This window comes from Etheostoma spectabile, chromosome 9, assembly GCF_008692095.1.
Source record: "Etheostoma spectabile isolate EspeVRDwgs_2016 chromosome 9, UIUC_Espe_1.0, whole genome shotgun sequence".
Classification (NCBI taxonomy): domain Eukaryota; kingdom Metazoa; phylum Chordata; class Actinopteri; order Perciformes; family Percidae; genus Etheostoma; species Etheostoma spectabile.
Genome location: NC_045741.1, coordinates 15,361,132 through 15,376,259, shown reverse-complemented (window position 1 = coordinate 15,376,259; position 15,128 = coordinate 15,361,132). Strand labels below are relative to the sequence as shown.

General features: G+C 39.5%; 3 protein-coding genes across 3 annotated transcripts in view; 2 read left to right on the top strand and 1 right to left on the bottom strand.

Annotated features, from left to right (window-relative positions):
* Positions 1 to 4,109, top strand: part of LOC116695024 (uncharacterized) — a 7,709-nt gene extending 3,600 nt beyond the window's left edge. Inside the window, exons 3-5 of the mRNA XM_032525063.1 lie at positions 1,650 to 2,216; positions 2,782 to 2,995; positions 3,381 to 4,109. Coding sequence (XP_032380954.1) covers positions 1,650 to 2,216; positions 2,782 to 2,995; positions 3,381 to 3,636 — 1,037 coding nt within the window. The 3' untranslated portion in view covers positions 3,637 to 4,109. The remainder of the gene's footprint in view (positions 1 to 1,649; positions 2,217 to 2,781; positions 2,996 to 3,380) is intronic.
* A 2,608-nt stretch (positions 4,110 to 6,717) lies between these two features.
* On the top strand, positions 6,718 to 11,596 carry ndufs7 (NADH:ubiquinone oxidoreductase core subunit S7). Its single transcript, XM_032525065.1, has 8 exons — positions 6,718 to 6,956; positions 7,934 to 7,970; positions 8,321 to 8,392; positions 8,481 to 8,601; positions 9,677 to 9,856; positions 10,227 to 10,273; positions 10,608 to 10,696; positions 11,380 to 11,596. The coding sequence occupies exons 1-8, from the start codon at positions 6,941 to 6,943 to the stop codon at positions 11,475 to 11,477; spliced, it is 660 nt and encodes a 219-aa protein (XP_032380956.1). The 5' UTR covers positions 6,718 to 6,940; the 3' UTR covers positions 11,478 to 11,596.
* A 2,724-nt stretch (positions 11,597 to 14,320) lies between these two features.
* The window catches only part of gamt (guanidinoacetate N-methyltransferase), a 3,985-nt gene continuing 3,177 nt past the window's right edge, over positions 14,321 to 15,128 (bottom strand). Inside the window, 1 exon segment of the mRNA XM_032526593.1 lies at positions 14,321 to 14,601. Within this exon segment, the coding sequence (XP_032382484.1) occupies positions 14,461 to 14,601 (141 nt within the window). The 3' untranslated portion in view covers positions 14,321 to 14,460.

Sequence of the window (15,128 nt, the reverse complement as noted above, 5' to 3'; positions counted from 1 at the left end):
GTAACAGTTATTAAGCAGTGCACAATTTAATAATTTTTTAAGGTTAAGGTTAAGCACATGTGTAGATGTACCTACATGAGCTCTGGACTAAATCAACATTTATGCCTTACATAAATGGTTTTTATACAGGTTGAAATTGTTTGAATTTTTTTTAAATTTGAATTAATAATATGTTGAGTCCAGTACAGTTACTTTCAGCTACATAACCATTAGCTTTAGAAACAGGCAGGTTAAAGAAAAGAAAGGGATTCGTTTTCTTATGTAAATTATGTGAGATTGATGACTACATTTGATCTTTCATTATATGCCAATTTAAGAACTGCACTTTTTAGTAAAAGGCCCTTCGTGAGTAGCCTGGAAATCCAGACCCAAATCCGAAAGATTAAGGGTGTGGCATTGAGTAATGAAAGTCTCCCATCGACCAATCACAACAAAACACGTGGCGACGTATCTAGAGCTCCAAACAGTTAGCTACCAGCAGAGCTAACTGGTAGATTAACCTGTTGTCATCTGTTTAGCTCACCTCTGTCCCGCCTATATCAGATACACCGATGTGATTGGTGCGGCTCGGCTGCAAGGGCATGGTTAATGAGCAGCATTAATCGATGCCAGAGTAACTGGCTGAGCAAATTCAAACTGCTCTTGCGAGAACTCTGGATTTATATATATATATATATATATATATATTAACTTTGTTTGTCAGGCTCGGGACAGGAGACAAAGTTCTTTCTTTGTAGGTTATATGTAAAAAGTTATGTTCTTAGTAACGTAACAAACTAACTTTTTTTGGAGAGATAAGTTTCAGACGTATTTAGAGTCTGAAATGCTGCAGTCCTGCAGGGAGGAGACATCATCTATAATGTGAAGTGGGTGAATGTTTGCAATCCTTCAACCAAGAAATCATTTAAATGTTTCATGGATGTTGATACGATCGATGTAAACACTTTTGTTAAAGTTGAGAAAACATCTGTAGATGTCCACAATTCCTCTTTTGACACATTGCCACCAGATGTTTGATAGAAAGTAAATAATTTATTCTACATAATATGATTCTACTGATTAAAAGGTGAAGATGCCTAAAGCTGGATTATCAACCGGCCAGGGCCCCAGATCCCCCTAACACCCCGAAAGCTCCAAGTTCACTGTCTAGTCATAATTGTACAATTTTTATCTAAGGTGCATCATAACCTCATTGTGTGCTCCTGTATAGAGGTTCTAGTTTCAGCACTGTAGTTATGTCTATGTATATTATGTTTATGTGGTGCACATTCCTAAATTACTTAATGATTGATCAAATTATCACAAACTAAGTTACACAAAGAAAACTTGTGATCATGTTGGAATATTCTTGCACAGCAGTAATGGTTGGTTTCTGGGTCTCTGTGTCCACTGAAACTGTAGGAGGGGACAGGGCATAAACACACAGCGGGTGGGTCAAAAGGGGCCCAACAGCAATTATTGGCCCTGGGGCCTTCTTTTAGGTTAATCCATGTAGGGGTGAGGCTTTCCAACCCCACCCCTATGCAATGTTACATGAGACCCAGGCCCGACATGAAGTAAGGGAATGATTGATTAGTGTGAGTCTGTAGTTGATTGCTCTCAGTATCTGGTTTTGGATTGTGTAGTAACATGTGCTCTGGTTTGAATAGGCTCTGCTCCCTGCCATCAGCAGCCCGGCCACGACCTCCCAGATGAGCCACAAGCAGATCAGACAGAGGAGGGAGAGCTCGATCAAACTCTTTCCAGTCCAATCATCACAGCGCACAATTTGGATGCTGCCACGGAAAACTGCATCAGCTTTCCAACCCCAGCCTCTCAGGGAGACATGTCTAACGGCACAGACACACCAAGATGGAGTCCAGAATCCACCAATCTGGACTGCACTGTGGACGAGGGTCGACCTCTGATAGGCCCGCTGCCAGAGAGCGTGGAGCTGACTGTGTGGAGCTCAGTGGGGCGGGGAGAGACTTGCGAGGCCGCAGAGGAGGCTTCAGATCGGGGACGATGCTGCTGTCCCTGCTGCCAGTGTAAATGCTGTCAGAGCAGCCAAGTTCCTGCTTTCTTCTCAGTCCTGGCTTCTCTTCTGTGTGCTGCTGGGATCCTCTATGCACTCTATTTCTATGTCCCCATTAAACTCCCCGACTGCCCCGACATAGCCAGCCGCATCGTTTTCACCTTCTGCTGCTGCGTGGTGGCAGCCGTCCCCATCCTGCTTGGTACGCATCAAACACCTGTACACTGACATTGAAAAAACAGCCATGTGAGCGCCGCAAATGAAAGATAAAGATTAAGAGAGGATTTGGTTTGTCTAGTCGTCTTGTCTTGGAATGTTTCAATGTATCCCTTCCCCTTTAATTTCATGCGCTTTCAACCTCAGTGCAGCAGACGTCTCCCAGGGACTCTAGAGAGAAGCATAATTTCCTTCTCCTGCACATAGCTTTAAATGGAAACTACAATAAGAGGTTGGCAGCGTCTATCGTCTCCCAGGCTGTGGCCTAATTGTTTCAGAATATTATAATCACTTTCCAACCTGGGCGACCAGAAACGAGAGGGCAGGTGGCAAACACATCCAAACCAAAGATCATTTTCCTCTCACCTATTTGTCAAGCTCATGTGAGGAGTACTTGCATGTAGGCCATTTTGCTGGCAGTTGCTGTATTCAAATGAAGAAATTGACAAAGTAGGCTGTCAGACGAGATCAAGTGCAGCTAGGAGTTGTTTGTGGAAAGATGGCCAAGAGTCAAAATGCTAACTGACTTATTGCTCTTTCATCCCTCGCAGCGATGCTCATGGGTGCAGCCTGCCAGTTCTGCACAGGCTCCTTCAGTCTGCAGGAGTCGTTTCCCAGAAGACAGGCGCTGCAGCAGCTGTTTGTCACGGCGTCCTTGGAACAGTTACTCCTCTACGTCCTCAATCTTGTTGTTATGGCCGCTTTACTGCCTCAAGATCAGCTGAAGTTGGTGCCCATACTGGTTGCGATGTTCATCTTTGGAAGGTGAGGCCCAAATGTGGACCGAAGGGGTGTTTGATAAAGGAAACTGACCCGGGATTAAACTATGTTCATTCTGGTTTAAAAACTGATCCTTTGCAACTTTGATACACAGACTTTAAACACAGGTCACATCAGTTAACGATAAAGACAACTGACATGTAAAGACAGAACTGTGATGTTCATGACCACAAAGCAGCGCATTTTAAACTTATTTTTTAGTTGACATAAAGAATAAAATCAAAACTACAAATGTAATGGAGTAATTTTTTGCATTGTTGTATTGGTACTTTTAGGTTTTCTGAATACTTCTGCTGAGGGAGGTTGTGCGTGGCTATCAGTGAAGTCTGAACTTGATCTGATTTCCTGTTTTGTGTTTAATCCTCTACAGGCTTTTTTACTGGATCAGCCTGAACACATGCAGCTCCTGGAGAGGCTTTGGCTCCGGCCTGACTGTCTTTCCGCTTCTCGCCATGGTGGCTCTCAATCTGTTCCTCATGTACACCCTGAATCTCAAAGAGCCACTTTTTGGCTCTCAGGACGTCCTCTATAATCAGGTCACCCCCTCTTCCTGGTCAGGGGAGACATCACAGAGGCCGAGTGGCAAACCAGACATCCTACCCACAGACATCCTGGGCGCTCAATGAGGAGGCGAGCTGCGCTTTCTTCTTTCAGAGGAGGAGATCTTTTCCCAAAATAGGCCATTCCTGTGGTCTGCAATTTAGCACAGCAACATACGCTGCCACTATAACCTCCAAGTCTGTGATGGCTTAACTTGTATTTTTGCTCCTCCTATACAGGACTTTTTTTTTTTTTTTTAAATGTGGATTCATGCTTATTATCTGAAATGAAAAAGCTCTTTGCCTCCTAGTGACAGGGGACACCTTTGAACAATGCTGTAGTCTTGAAACATTTGTCCTTTTACGCTATTCCAGTGCCTATATTTAATGTTTTGAACTCTAAGTACATAAAAGCTCTGCTAAATACAGTATATGGCTGAATTTGGTTTGACCTAGAAAACCACAAGCAAAGCAACTGCACTTGTCAGACTTTATTATTATTTTAACTTGTCCAAAAAGTTTGTACATGATGAAGACAGAATAAAAGCCATTTGTAAAAACTTTTTTTCATCTTTTCCAGCCAGTTCTCAGTTCCCCCGCTGATGTCGGCAAGATTAACTGAGCAGCTATTCCTAGAGAAACTGCAGTGTGTGTTTTCAGTGCTGGGACTGTCATTATGTGATAACATGCTTTCGATGTTCTCTGGTTGCTCTCTATCTCCACCCTGCTGGCGTCCTCACTGCTGCTGCTGCTGCTTACTCGGTTTGTGGAACAAAATGAGGGCAAAACAAAAACAGGAAGCACTTACTTTCTTTTAAACCCTTCGTCAACAGGAGAGTAAAAAGCTTTCCAAATTACTTTGATTAAAGGCAATTCATTTGACATTCGTCAGCCTCAAATGCAACGATTTACTGCTTTTACCGATTTAATGTAAGAAATGAATGCGGGTTAGATTCCCGCATGCCAGACAAAGGTACTCAACTGAAGCATTGTGTCTCTAAACATAGTGATGACAGTGCCTACGCACCACATTTGACCAATATAATACTAGTAGAAAATTAAAATAAATCTTCTTTTTGCCTGCAGGTCAGACTAAGTAATCAAGTTTGAAGTAGTGGCAATGTCATCCTATTTGACATTAAGTAAACTACGGGTCTCAAACTAGCTGTCTGGGGTTTAGATCCAGCCCACAAGACATCTCATTAATAACACTTACTGCATGTTTAAAATTTATTGTCAAAACTGTCCCACAATTTAGGTAATATAATACTATTTTGGGTATTTCTTTTTGCAAAATCTGAGCATATAAAGAGTTCGTGTTTTTCAAATTTAACAAAAAAAAGCTGTGCCTATCTGTGCAATGAGTTACCTTGACAAAAATCTTAAACTACGGCCAGCAGCACTCAAATCAAACTAAATCACAAATAACTTTATTACCCAAAGTGAAAATTAATTTGGTCAGAGGTTCATAGAGGGGTGAAAACGGTACAAAAGGTAACAGGACAGAAAACACTTGATGATGAGGTATGAGGGAGAGGTATTGTGCAGGTGAAATGTCTTCTTCTTGATTCATATTACACAATCTTTCTGAAGATGAGGTGTCCTTAAAAATGCCCAAATAAATCTAAATTTCTAATACTAGGCCAACTTGCATCTGGTGTGTTTTTTTCTAGCGTTTAGCATGAAATTTTGATCTCAACTGGAGTTTTTTTTTCCACTGAGGTAATTTGAGCACTTGACTCTTGCTATAGACTAAATAATTCATCAAATAATAAGTGTCTGATTAATTATTACTCTATTAGCTGCAGTGCCACGCTGCTCCAACTGCGATGCTGTTTTGCCACAGCACTGCGGCTTTTAGGATTTATTTGTTTAAATCCATGGAAAGAGCTGAACTTCACTTCCCATTCATCAACGCTCTCTCTCTCTCTCTCTCTCTCTCTCTCTCTCTCTCTCTGCCCAGCAAAACCACATGCTTGCTTTACTAACTAAGTAAAAACGTTGTATGTCATCTATCTTCTGTTATTGTTTATAATGACAAAAGTTTATTATTTCATGGATTTCACAAATTTAAGTATGACACGTTATGCCGTAAACCATTTTAATCTGAGCATGAGCGACTCAAAACTGCACTCTACTTAAACTAAATCCATAGGCAAGGCAAGGCAAGGCAGCTTTATTTGTATAGCACATTCACATACAGGGCAATTCAAAGTGCTTCACACAAAATCAGTGAAAAAACAGTTAAAAAAAATAAAAACAAATAAAACACAAGAATAAACAGTTAGAAATAAAAGCAGATAAAACACAGAAATAAAAGTTACAGTGCAGTAAGGCAAGGCAAGGCAAGGCAGCTTTATTTGTATAGCACATTTCAGCAACAGGGCAATTCAAAGTGCTTTACACAACATCAGTTAAACAGATAAAACACAAGTACAAACAGTTAAAAATCATAAGCATTAAAAAACAATAAAACACATGAATAGACAGTTAAAAACCAAATAGAAACATTAGGACACATAAAACACAAGAATAAAAGTTACAGTGCAGCATAAGAAATTTAAAGAAATGAGCATTCATTTAAAGAAAGGCAGCATCAAAAAGAAAGGTCTTCAGCCTTGATTTAAAAGAACTGAGAGTAGCAGCGGATCTGCAGGTTTCTGGGAGTTTATTCCAGATATGAGGAGCATAGAAACTGAAAGCTGCTTCACCCTGTTTAGTTCTGACTCTGGGGACAGAAAGTAGACCTGTCCCAGATGACCTGAGAGGTTTGGGTGGTTCATAGTGTAGTAGCAGACCAGAAATGTATTTTGGACCTAAACCGTTAAGGGATTTATAAACTAGCAAGAGTACTTTGAAATCAATTCTTTGAGACACAGGAAGCCAGTGTAAAGGCTTCAGAACTGGAGTGATGTGATCCAGTCTCTTGGTCTTAGTGAAGAAAGTAAACGTTTTAGAAAGGCAGCATCAAAAAGAAAGGTATTCAGCCTTGATTTAAAGAACTGAGAGCAGCAGCGGATCTGCAGTTTCCTGGAAGTTTGTTCCAGAAATGAGGAGCATAGAAACGGAACGTTGCTTCCCCATGTTTAATTCTGATCATCATCCCAATCATACGTTGCTGATTGGGAATGATTGGTATTTTTCTTGGCACAGCAACTGGAAGACAACTTTCAGATACGTTGCTCACGTCACAACTACGTCGTCAAACTCAGTTAAACTCAGGCTGCACAGTAACGCCTAGCCATCACCGGGAAAGTGCTGTTTTCCTTCACTGGTCTCCGTCTAGAAACTGACTATGGTAACAGCCATAGACATAATAAAGAGGTAACAGCGCCCTCAGCAGCTCGCGGTCATACGCACAAGAAGCAATCTGACGTAACTATTCCCAAAGATGGCGGCGTTAGCTGGTAAGTGATGTTTTGATCAAATTAACTTGCTTTTAATAAACATTATAGTGCTTTCAGACTTATGTTATGTACAGTATTTAAAACCTTAACTACGTACAAGTGCACTACCCTGTGAGTTGACTGTGTCAGTAATGGGATTTGTAGCTTTTTGTGAATGCGCACACTGACCTTGCTCTGTCTGCGTTAGCATGGCGGCTAACCAGGTTAGCGCTGATATGAACTCCAGCTGCAATCCCAATAGCATTCAAAGCGCAAAGCTACCGTTAGCTAACACCCCTCAACTTTAAACTAACCACGGTGCCTGTTTTGTCAGTAAATGTTCATTTACATTGTGGGTGGACTATGCCAGATATGTCGACTCGCTGTCGATAAGATTGTTAAACCAAACTACTTATGTAAACTCTACAATTGGAAGGTTTTCATCTGTATTTGCGAAAATTATGCTGTATGAAATATAGCTAGTACTTAGGGACTTTCATAACTCTCAAGGGGATAGTCTCCAATTCGGCATGCATAAAACATACTAAGCAGCAACAAATGTAAAGTAAATGTCCATACATTTCATATTATTGTACTGTTGTTACAATACGATGGGTACATTTAATGTAAGCACAATGTCTGCGATTAACCAGAAGAGCTGAATGATTCAGACATGGTCTTTCGGTTTACGTACCTGTTGGCTGAGGTCACATTTCCAGAAGTGTTTGCCTTGATGCATTTCTATCTCCACAGCACTGTGGAGTAAATCTTGAGGTTGGTAATCTCACCAGGGCTAAACATTTGTAGACATCACTAAATTGTCTGCGTGCCGCTTGACAGTAAAGTAACGATTCATGTCACAACTTAATATGTTTTTAGCAAGGACAGCCCTTGGTCAGTGATTGGACAATACATCTGATTAAACATAAAGTAGTACTTCACTCATTCTACAGTACTGCATCACTATCGTAAAATGTCTTTCTTCTTTTATTTTGCAGCGCCTCGCCTGGCCATGTTTGGCTGCTTTTCAACAAGGTAAGAACTATTAATCCTGTATCTTTTTTTAACACTTAGTTTAATCCCATTCCTTCCTGCTGGTAACACAGCTGCTCTAGTATTACAGAGGTGGAGTTGGTCTTTCTTACCCATATTAAAACATATATTACTCAGCTATAAAGATCCTACTAATTGAAGTTAACCTCATTAGGTTAAATGCAGAGTGGTATCCACCAACATTATATTTATTTACCACATCACACAGTAGGTCATGTAGTGCTGATGAGTATTTTAAGTAGAGGTCATAGTATTTCTTATTGAAGATCATAGCAAGCTGAAACTCATAGGTCATTTATTTCTCATTTCTTCTTTTTTTTTTTTTTTTACAGGCCTATTTCAGTGTTTGCTGTTCATCAGAGAAGTCTGCACAACAGTGCCAAAAGCGAGAATACTACCACAAGGTGAGTTTACAAAATATACTGTAAATATCAGCATAAAGAAACGGACACTGTGTAAACACTACAAATCCCCTCCATCCTTCTGTTGCAGTGTGGTTTCAGTCAGAGAGAAAAGCACGGCAGTAGCAGCAGCCAAACCATCAGCTGTAGCCAGCAGCAAGGGAGAGTATGTTATCACTAAGCTGGACGACTTGATTAACTGGGCCCGCAGGGTGAGTAGATGAGAGGATGTTGGCAGTGTTTTTCTAGCTCGAGATGTGACGTGACTTCAGCTTGCAGCGTGTTACTGTTTGGTCACCGGTCTAACTTTGGCCAACGGCCGATCACGGGGTTGGTGTGATATATTTGAAATATCACATTGTCAGTGCTGTTGCCTTTTGTAAATGGATCTCTTTGTCTTTCACTTAAAATTGCCAATGCCAATCTGTAATCTGAAGGTTCATCTTCCTGAGCAAAGAACCTTCAATAAATATACACCAGCAATTAAGGGAGTTTTAAACTTGTCATCTTTACCAGAGGTCTGATGGTCACAGTTTCTAAGCTTTTGAGGGAACAAAAGTCAAGTCAAAGAGTTATTAACAAGCTAGAGAGTTGTTGCTCGCAAACACAGCACAACTTTAGCAACAAGGAAAATCTTTAAAAAAGAGCCACATGCCAAAACACAGGTTTCTAAGTGGATCCTCACAAAACACTGACTGGAATGTAAATAGAATGGATAAAGAATATATAGATAGAATAGAATGCATTTTATTGTCATTATACACTTGTACAATGTGATTAAAAGCAACTGGGGGTGGGGGTTAAGGGGCATAGTTCTAAGTCGCTATATACATATACAAATAAAAATAATAACATAAGTGTGGTTTTATATACAGTGTGACATGCAGTGTGGAGTAATGAAATTGTACAGTATACAGATATTGCACATTATGGGGTATTGTTTAACAACACCACTAACTCTCAATAAAACATAACTTGACCCTTGTGAGCTTCATCAAACGTATTTACTGCCAGGCTGCTGCATTTGGAGGTGTTGTTATGTCCATGTCCTGAGTTTCTTGGAAAAAGTCTAAAAAAGAATAAACTTAAAAATCTGCCAAATATCAGCAGAGAGAATCAATCTATATTGGCTTTCCCTCTTAAAGCTGATATAATGATGTGCTCCCTGCTGGTCTTGAAGTAGTTAAACAATGCTGTGAAGATGTGTGTTTTGGACGGTACCCTAAGTAACTGTGTGGCTGCTCTGTTGTGTTTTGCTGACTTATTGCTGCTCTGCAACCCCATCAGAGCTCTCTGTGGCCTATGACCTTTGGCCTGGCATGCTGCGCGGTGGAGATGATGCACATGGCGGCACCTCGTTACGACATGGACCGCTTCGGAGTGGTGTTCAGAGCAAGTCCCCGACAGGCGGATGTCATGATTGTGGCAGGAACGCTTACCAATAAGATGGCTCCGGCTCTGCGGAAGGTGAGGGAGGGAAAGGTTGGATGTAACCGCAGCAATCGGCATTTTTTGTGTGTAATTCAACAAATTACGCTCCAAACCACATCCCAACAACTGTCTCAGGTTAGATTCAGGTCTGTGACATGAAGGAAAAACTCAGGATAAACCTGGTTTCCTGCTCATAGACATTGCAAGTTGCTTTCTCTCTCAGTTTTTTCTGTCTGCAGGACGGGAGCGCTGAGAACAGTATAGCTATTTAAATGCTGGCTGGATTATGACCAGTCTGTCGCAGGATTGGTAGACTGGCATGAAACTTTGCTCCAGCTGATAGCACAGATTAGATCTTAGTCAGACATTATATAAGGCTGACTGAACTGCATCTTCTTTCCAACAGGTGTACGACCAGATGCCCGAGCCTAGATACGTTATATCCATGGGAAGGTAAGTTAACCGCAGTGCCCTCCTCTTCCTCAGCAAATCCTTTTCATGCACAAACACCTGCCAGTCGTTTGTAGTCTTTACTGTTTCCATAAAGTCTCTACTACTGCGTTTCTGTGACTGGGTTAATTACTAAATTTGCCCAATGTTCCTTATTTCTGTTTTATGGCCACAAGCATTTACATAAAATATAAATGTCATATTTGGTTGTATCTTTTAATTCTGGTCATGGTATGCTGTAAGTGAAATGATTTTGCACTTTTATAGCTGTCTATTACCTACTGTGTGTGTGTGATTAGGGTGTCTTAATAAAAGTTTCATAATGTTCCTCTTCCAGCTGTGCTAATGGTGGAGGCTACTACCACTACTCCTATGCTGTCGTCAGAGGTTGCGACCGAATCGTACCGGTAGACATTTATGTTCCAGGTAAACATTTACTGCACCATATACAAATTCCTTCATAAACAGCAATGAAATAGACTGTCCATGAAAAACCGTTTATTTCCATTATACACTTTATTGCCATAAGTAGGTCGTCGAGCTTGGTGTTGGAGAAATGTGAATGCTACAGCATACAACGATATTTGAGAAAATAGTATGCTTTCAACTTTGTAACACTTTGGGTAAAACTCTTTTCTGTTTCAACATAACCATGCCCTGTGCACAAAACCAGGCCCATCGGATGTGGTCTGTATACTTTTGGCCGTATAGGTTGAGTCCAGACATGTTCCTGTCAACTGCTATAACTAATGTCAATGGTCATTGTATCATCGCTCTGGTGCACAATTAAGGATCACATTTAGGAACAGTAGTAGTAAAAGCGGGAGTAATTTTTTTTCTTATTGGTAGCAGTAGTAGATTTATTACCAACTCCTGGTACAACTAATATTATTTTATCTTATATATATATATATATATATACTAATATATTACAACTAATTATTAATTAGTTGTTATATAAGTAGTGCTGGTGGTGATACTTCTTGTATTGTAATAAGTAGTAGAAGTACAAGATGAGTGCATGATGATGCTGTTGTGCTGTCAGAATGACAGCAAATCTCTACCAAACAGTAATAAGAGTTGCTCTGTTTTTCCCCACCTGTCCTCAGGTTGTCCCCCCACTGCAGAGGCTCTCCTCTACGGGACTTTACAGCTGCAGAAGAAAATCAAACGTGAGAAGAAAATGAAGATCTGGTATCGGAAGTGAATTTGTTATATGTGTGTTTGTATCTGGTATGTAAATGTGTTTCTGGTTTTATTTGGAGCGTTGCTCCTCTTCGATGTAGAACTTCTAACCAACCTCAATAAAATCCTCATTGTAATTTACACATGGTGAACTCCTGCTTATTTTGAACCAAACACTGCAGTGGTCACTCAGTTCAGTTTGTATGCTTCTGTAGTTCAGTATAAATATTTGGAGACTATTTATGTAACAGCTTGTTATCCACAGTTTAAATTATAATTCTTCAATCAACTAGCCATATTTTCTAATTTTTGAAAACAAATTCTCAATCAGTCATGACTGTAAGAGAGACATTTTATATTATCTTAAATATTGTTTTCAATAAATATGCTTCAATATATTATTTTAACATCTGGTGTGTCATTCTTCTTCACTAAAGCCAAGTTAAACCACTAGGTGGCTCCTGTGATCTCCAACTGACCTTCCCTGCTCTGTCCACTGTTGGGTTTCGAAGCAAACTACACTCTTTATTTAACTCAGAAGTCATGGTCTGATAAAACACTGCAAACCCACAAGGTGAAATGCAAGAGCACAAAGTCAAATGTGGATTTCTGGTAAAACTGCAGTATTTTGTATATGCAGCTAGAGCTGTAAACCAGCTGCTGTGATTATGCATGCCGAGAGAGAAGGCAGAGTATGAAACAACAGACTCGTAGGTTCAGTCCGCTGTACTGTTGAAGGGTTCTGGAGTGAGACACGTAATTCCTTCACCAGTTTCTTTTAAGTTGCTCTGAAGAAGTGTGTGCTTCTGTGTTTAAACAATTAAAGTGAACCATTTTCATGTTAACGATTGCCATGTGCTGGTTAAAGATTGATTTACATGTTTTATAACTGCATTAATAATCTACACACTCTTACTGGGATTGCTTTATACATTAAAACACATCAAAGAGTTGTCACTCAGGTGAGGTTGGAACATAACCTCAATACAAGTCTTCACTGGGCCTCTGTATGGAGATCAGGCACACATATATCTAAATATGTTGGATACAAGATCATTCAATATAGATAGATGGATGGACTTTATCAATCCCAAATTGGAAAATTACTTACAAGCAGTGATTCTAAGTAGAGTTTATGTGACTTCTATCAGACTAGCAAAGATGATTGCCGATGCCTCCGATTTGTGTTGCCATAACTTTGGTAGTCGTGGTTCATTAATTTGTTATGGGACTGTCCTGCTGTGCAATCTTTGTGGTAAGAAATGCATGCCATGATGACGGAGCGTTTTAATGTTGATGTTTCCATATCTTGTATGCATTCTGTGTAAAAAGCCTGGCAACATAACAAGTCCAATGACTACATACCTTTGGGCATTAGGTTGCCCCTCAGTTAAGAGATTGATCCTTCTCAACTGTAAAAAACTGAAAAAAAGCCAGCTTGCTTCTTAAAGGAGTCGTGGCTTGAGGATTACAGATACTTGCTTAACATGAAGAGAGCAGCCAGTTTACCGAAAGACTTTGGTAAAGCACTGAGTGGGTATTGGTCTTTTGTCAGGAGAACCTCAGTATAAAACCCCAAAGATATTCAGTTTACTTCCAAATAAGAAAAAGAAAAGCAAATCTTCACATTTGAGAAACCATAACTAGATTTTATAAGGATGTCTTGCACTCTTAGCTACTAAGTGTTTTTGCCTCCTCATATCTCTCTTAAGTTCTTAAAATAGAAGTTATCTGGTCCTGATTCAGATCTGAGATCTGCCAGCTGCTGTAGATTTCCACCTGACGGTAGCCTGGTGTTGCATCATCCATCCATCTAATGATTAATGTGTCCTTGCCAGGTGGTTTTCAGATACCATGCACTGTTATCTACAACTATAAATTAAAACGTGTGTGCTGTACTCTGTGTTCATCTCAGTGGACTATCTAATAGCAGAACACATTAAAGGTCTATGACAAGAGTACATTATGCATGTTGTGCATATTGTCAAACTTAACCCCACTTTACAGGTGCATCATAACTTAGGTAAAGTTAAAGAGGTTAGAGTAGTTTCTGGTTAATTTTACATTAAAAAAAAAAACATGTTTATACAGTAAATGTCTATGATGACCAATCTTCCCAGTAGTAAACAATGTATCCATGTACTCCAGTGTTAGGTGTCCCTTCTGACAGAGATGTTATTCTCCAGGTACTGCAGATGAAAATAAATTTAAAAAAAATCGAAAATTTGCTCTACATTGAAGAACTACAAAGTTAAAATGCTCTTACTTGTATTCGCTAGTGATGAAAACAGAATTTAATTTATAATAGAACATTTTTAAAGGTGCTTTTCTGCATAATAAGTATTTTGTACTTTTGATACTTTAAGTTACATTTTGTTGATAAAACTTCTGTACTTATACATTTAGAATTCAGTACTTTGACTTAAGTAAACAATCTGAGTATTTTTTTTAATTATTCATTGATTTGGCATTTCATAGAAAAGTTCCCACAGGATTAACAGTCTGCAGTGTTTAACACTGAGAGTAGTGAAGACTTTCTGAAGTTCATGACAAACTAAACATTTAAGAATGTTTCTAGATTGCTAAATGTGTGTCAAGAAAGATACTGGGGGATTTAAGACCTCAGATGATGCTCAGTAGGCTGTATATGCATTTTTGGTGGTTTTTCAGTCTGCTGTTTCACATATTTGCTGCTGTGAAGAGTAACATGTATCAGTGGATTGATAAAGAACAGTCTGCAACTACACAAACACAATGAACAACAAAACTCCAAATCAAGAAGTCAGTGAACAGCTTTTCATTTTAAAATTAAAACCAGAGGTATAAGAACTTACAATAATGTATAAAAATTACGAGCAACTATAATCTGAGTTGGGATGGACTTGAGTTTATTAAATTATTGCAGACCTTGAAATAAACAGAGTGAAGAGGACAGGATGGGCAGGTGAAAAGGCACATTACCGTTAAAAAAGAAAGAAAAAAGGTTGCAGGAGCATCTTCAAACTCTACTCCTTGATGATGGTCGGAGTGATCATCTTATTGAAGGAATAGTATTTGCATTCAGTGGGTGGTGCAATGTCCATGGTGGTGGTGCTAATCTTCTCCCTCTTGAAGCCGGCTTGGAGCAGATGTGGCACCTGGGTCTCCTGAAAATCATTAACAGACAGAGCTGGTCAGTGTGAGGCGGCTCGGTGGCTTTATCAGGCCCTTCAGCTTGATCCTGTTAATTGTAACCTTGAAATTATTGCAACATGTAATGCAGGATTTACCTAGCGCTGTTCTACATGGTTAAATATCAACACTAAAGTCTAAACTGTCCTTTTGAAGCACATGTTCCAGGCAAGGAAGGAAAATCACACTCTGGACACGTTGATTCACAGGTACAGGTCCTATGAGTACTGAAATGTATTATGACTCTCAGTATTCAATACCTGGAACTCATTAGAATCAGAAAAGGTTTTATTGCCACAATAAGTACACTCATGTGGAATTTGTCTTGGTGACAGCAGCATAAATAAACAAACAAACATATTAAACATTAATATAAAATAAACAATTAATACAGAAAGAAAAATAATGCTCACTTGAAAAGCACCAGACTCTTTTGATAAAATGGAATTTTTACCTTGCAGAACAGGCTGGTATATCGATGTCTAAATAGGTTAGTTTGTGA

Excerpts from the sequence above, each read along its gene's own strand:
- ndufs7 (XM_032525065.1), top strand. Across the intron at positions 7,971-8,320 it reads TTTGGCTGCTTTTCAACAAG|GCCTATTTCAGTGTTTGCTG; the intron begins GTAAGAACTATT and ends TTTTTTTTACAG. Across the intron at positions 10,274-10,607 it reads TACGTTATATCCATGGGAAG|CTGTGCTAATGGTGGAGGCT; the intron begins GTAAGTTAACCG and ends TTCCTCTTCCAG.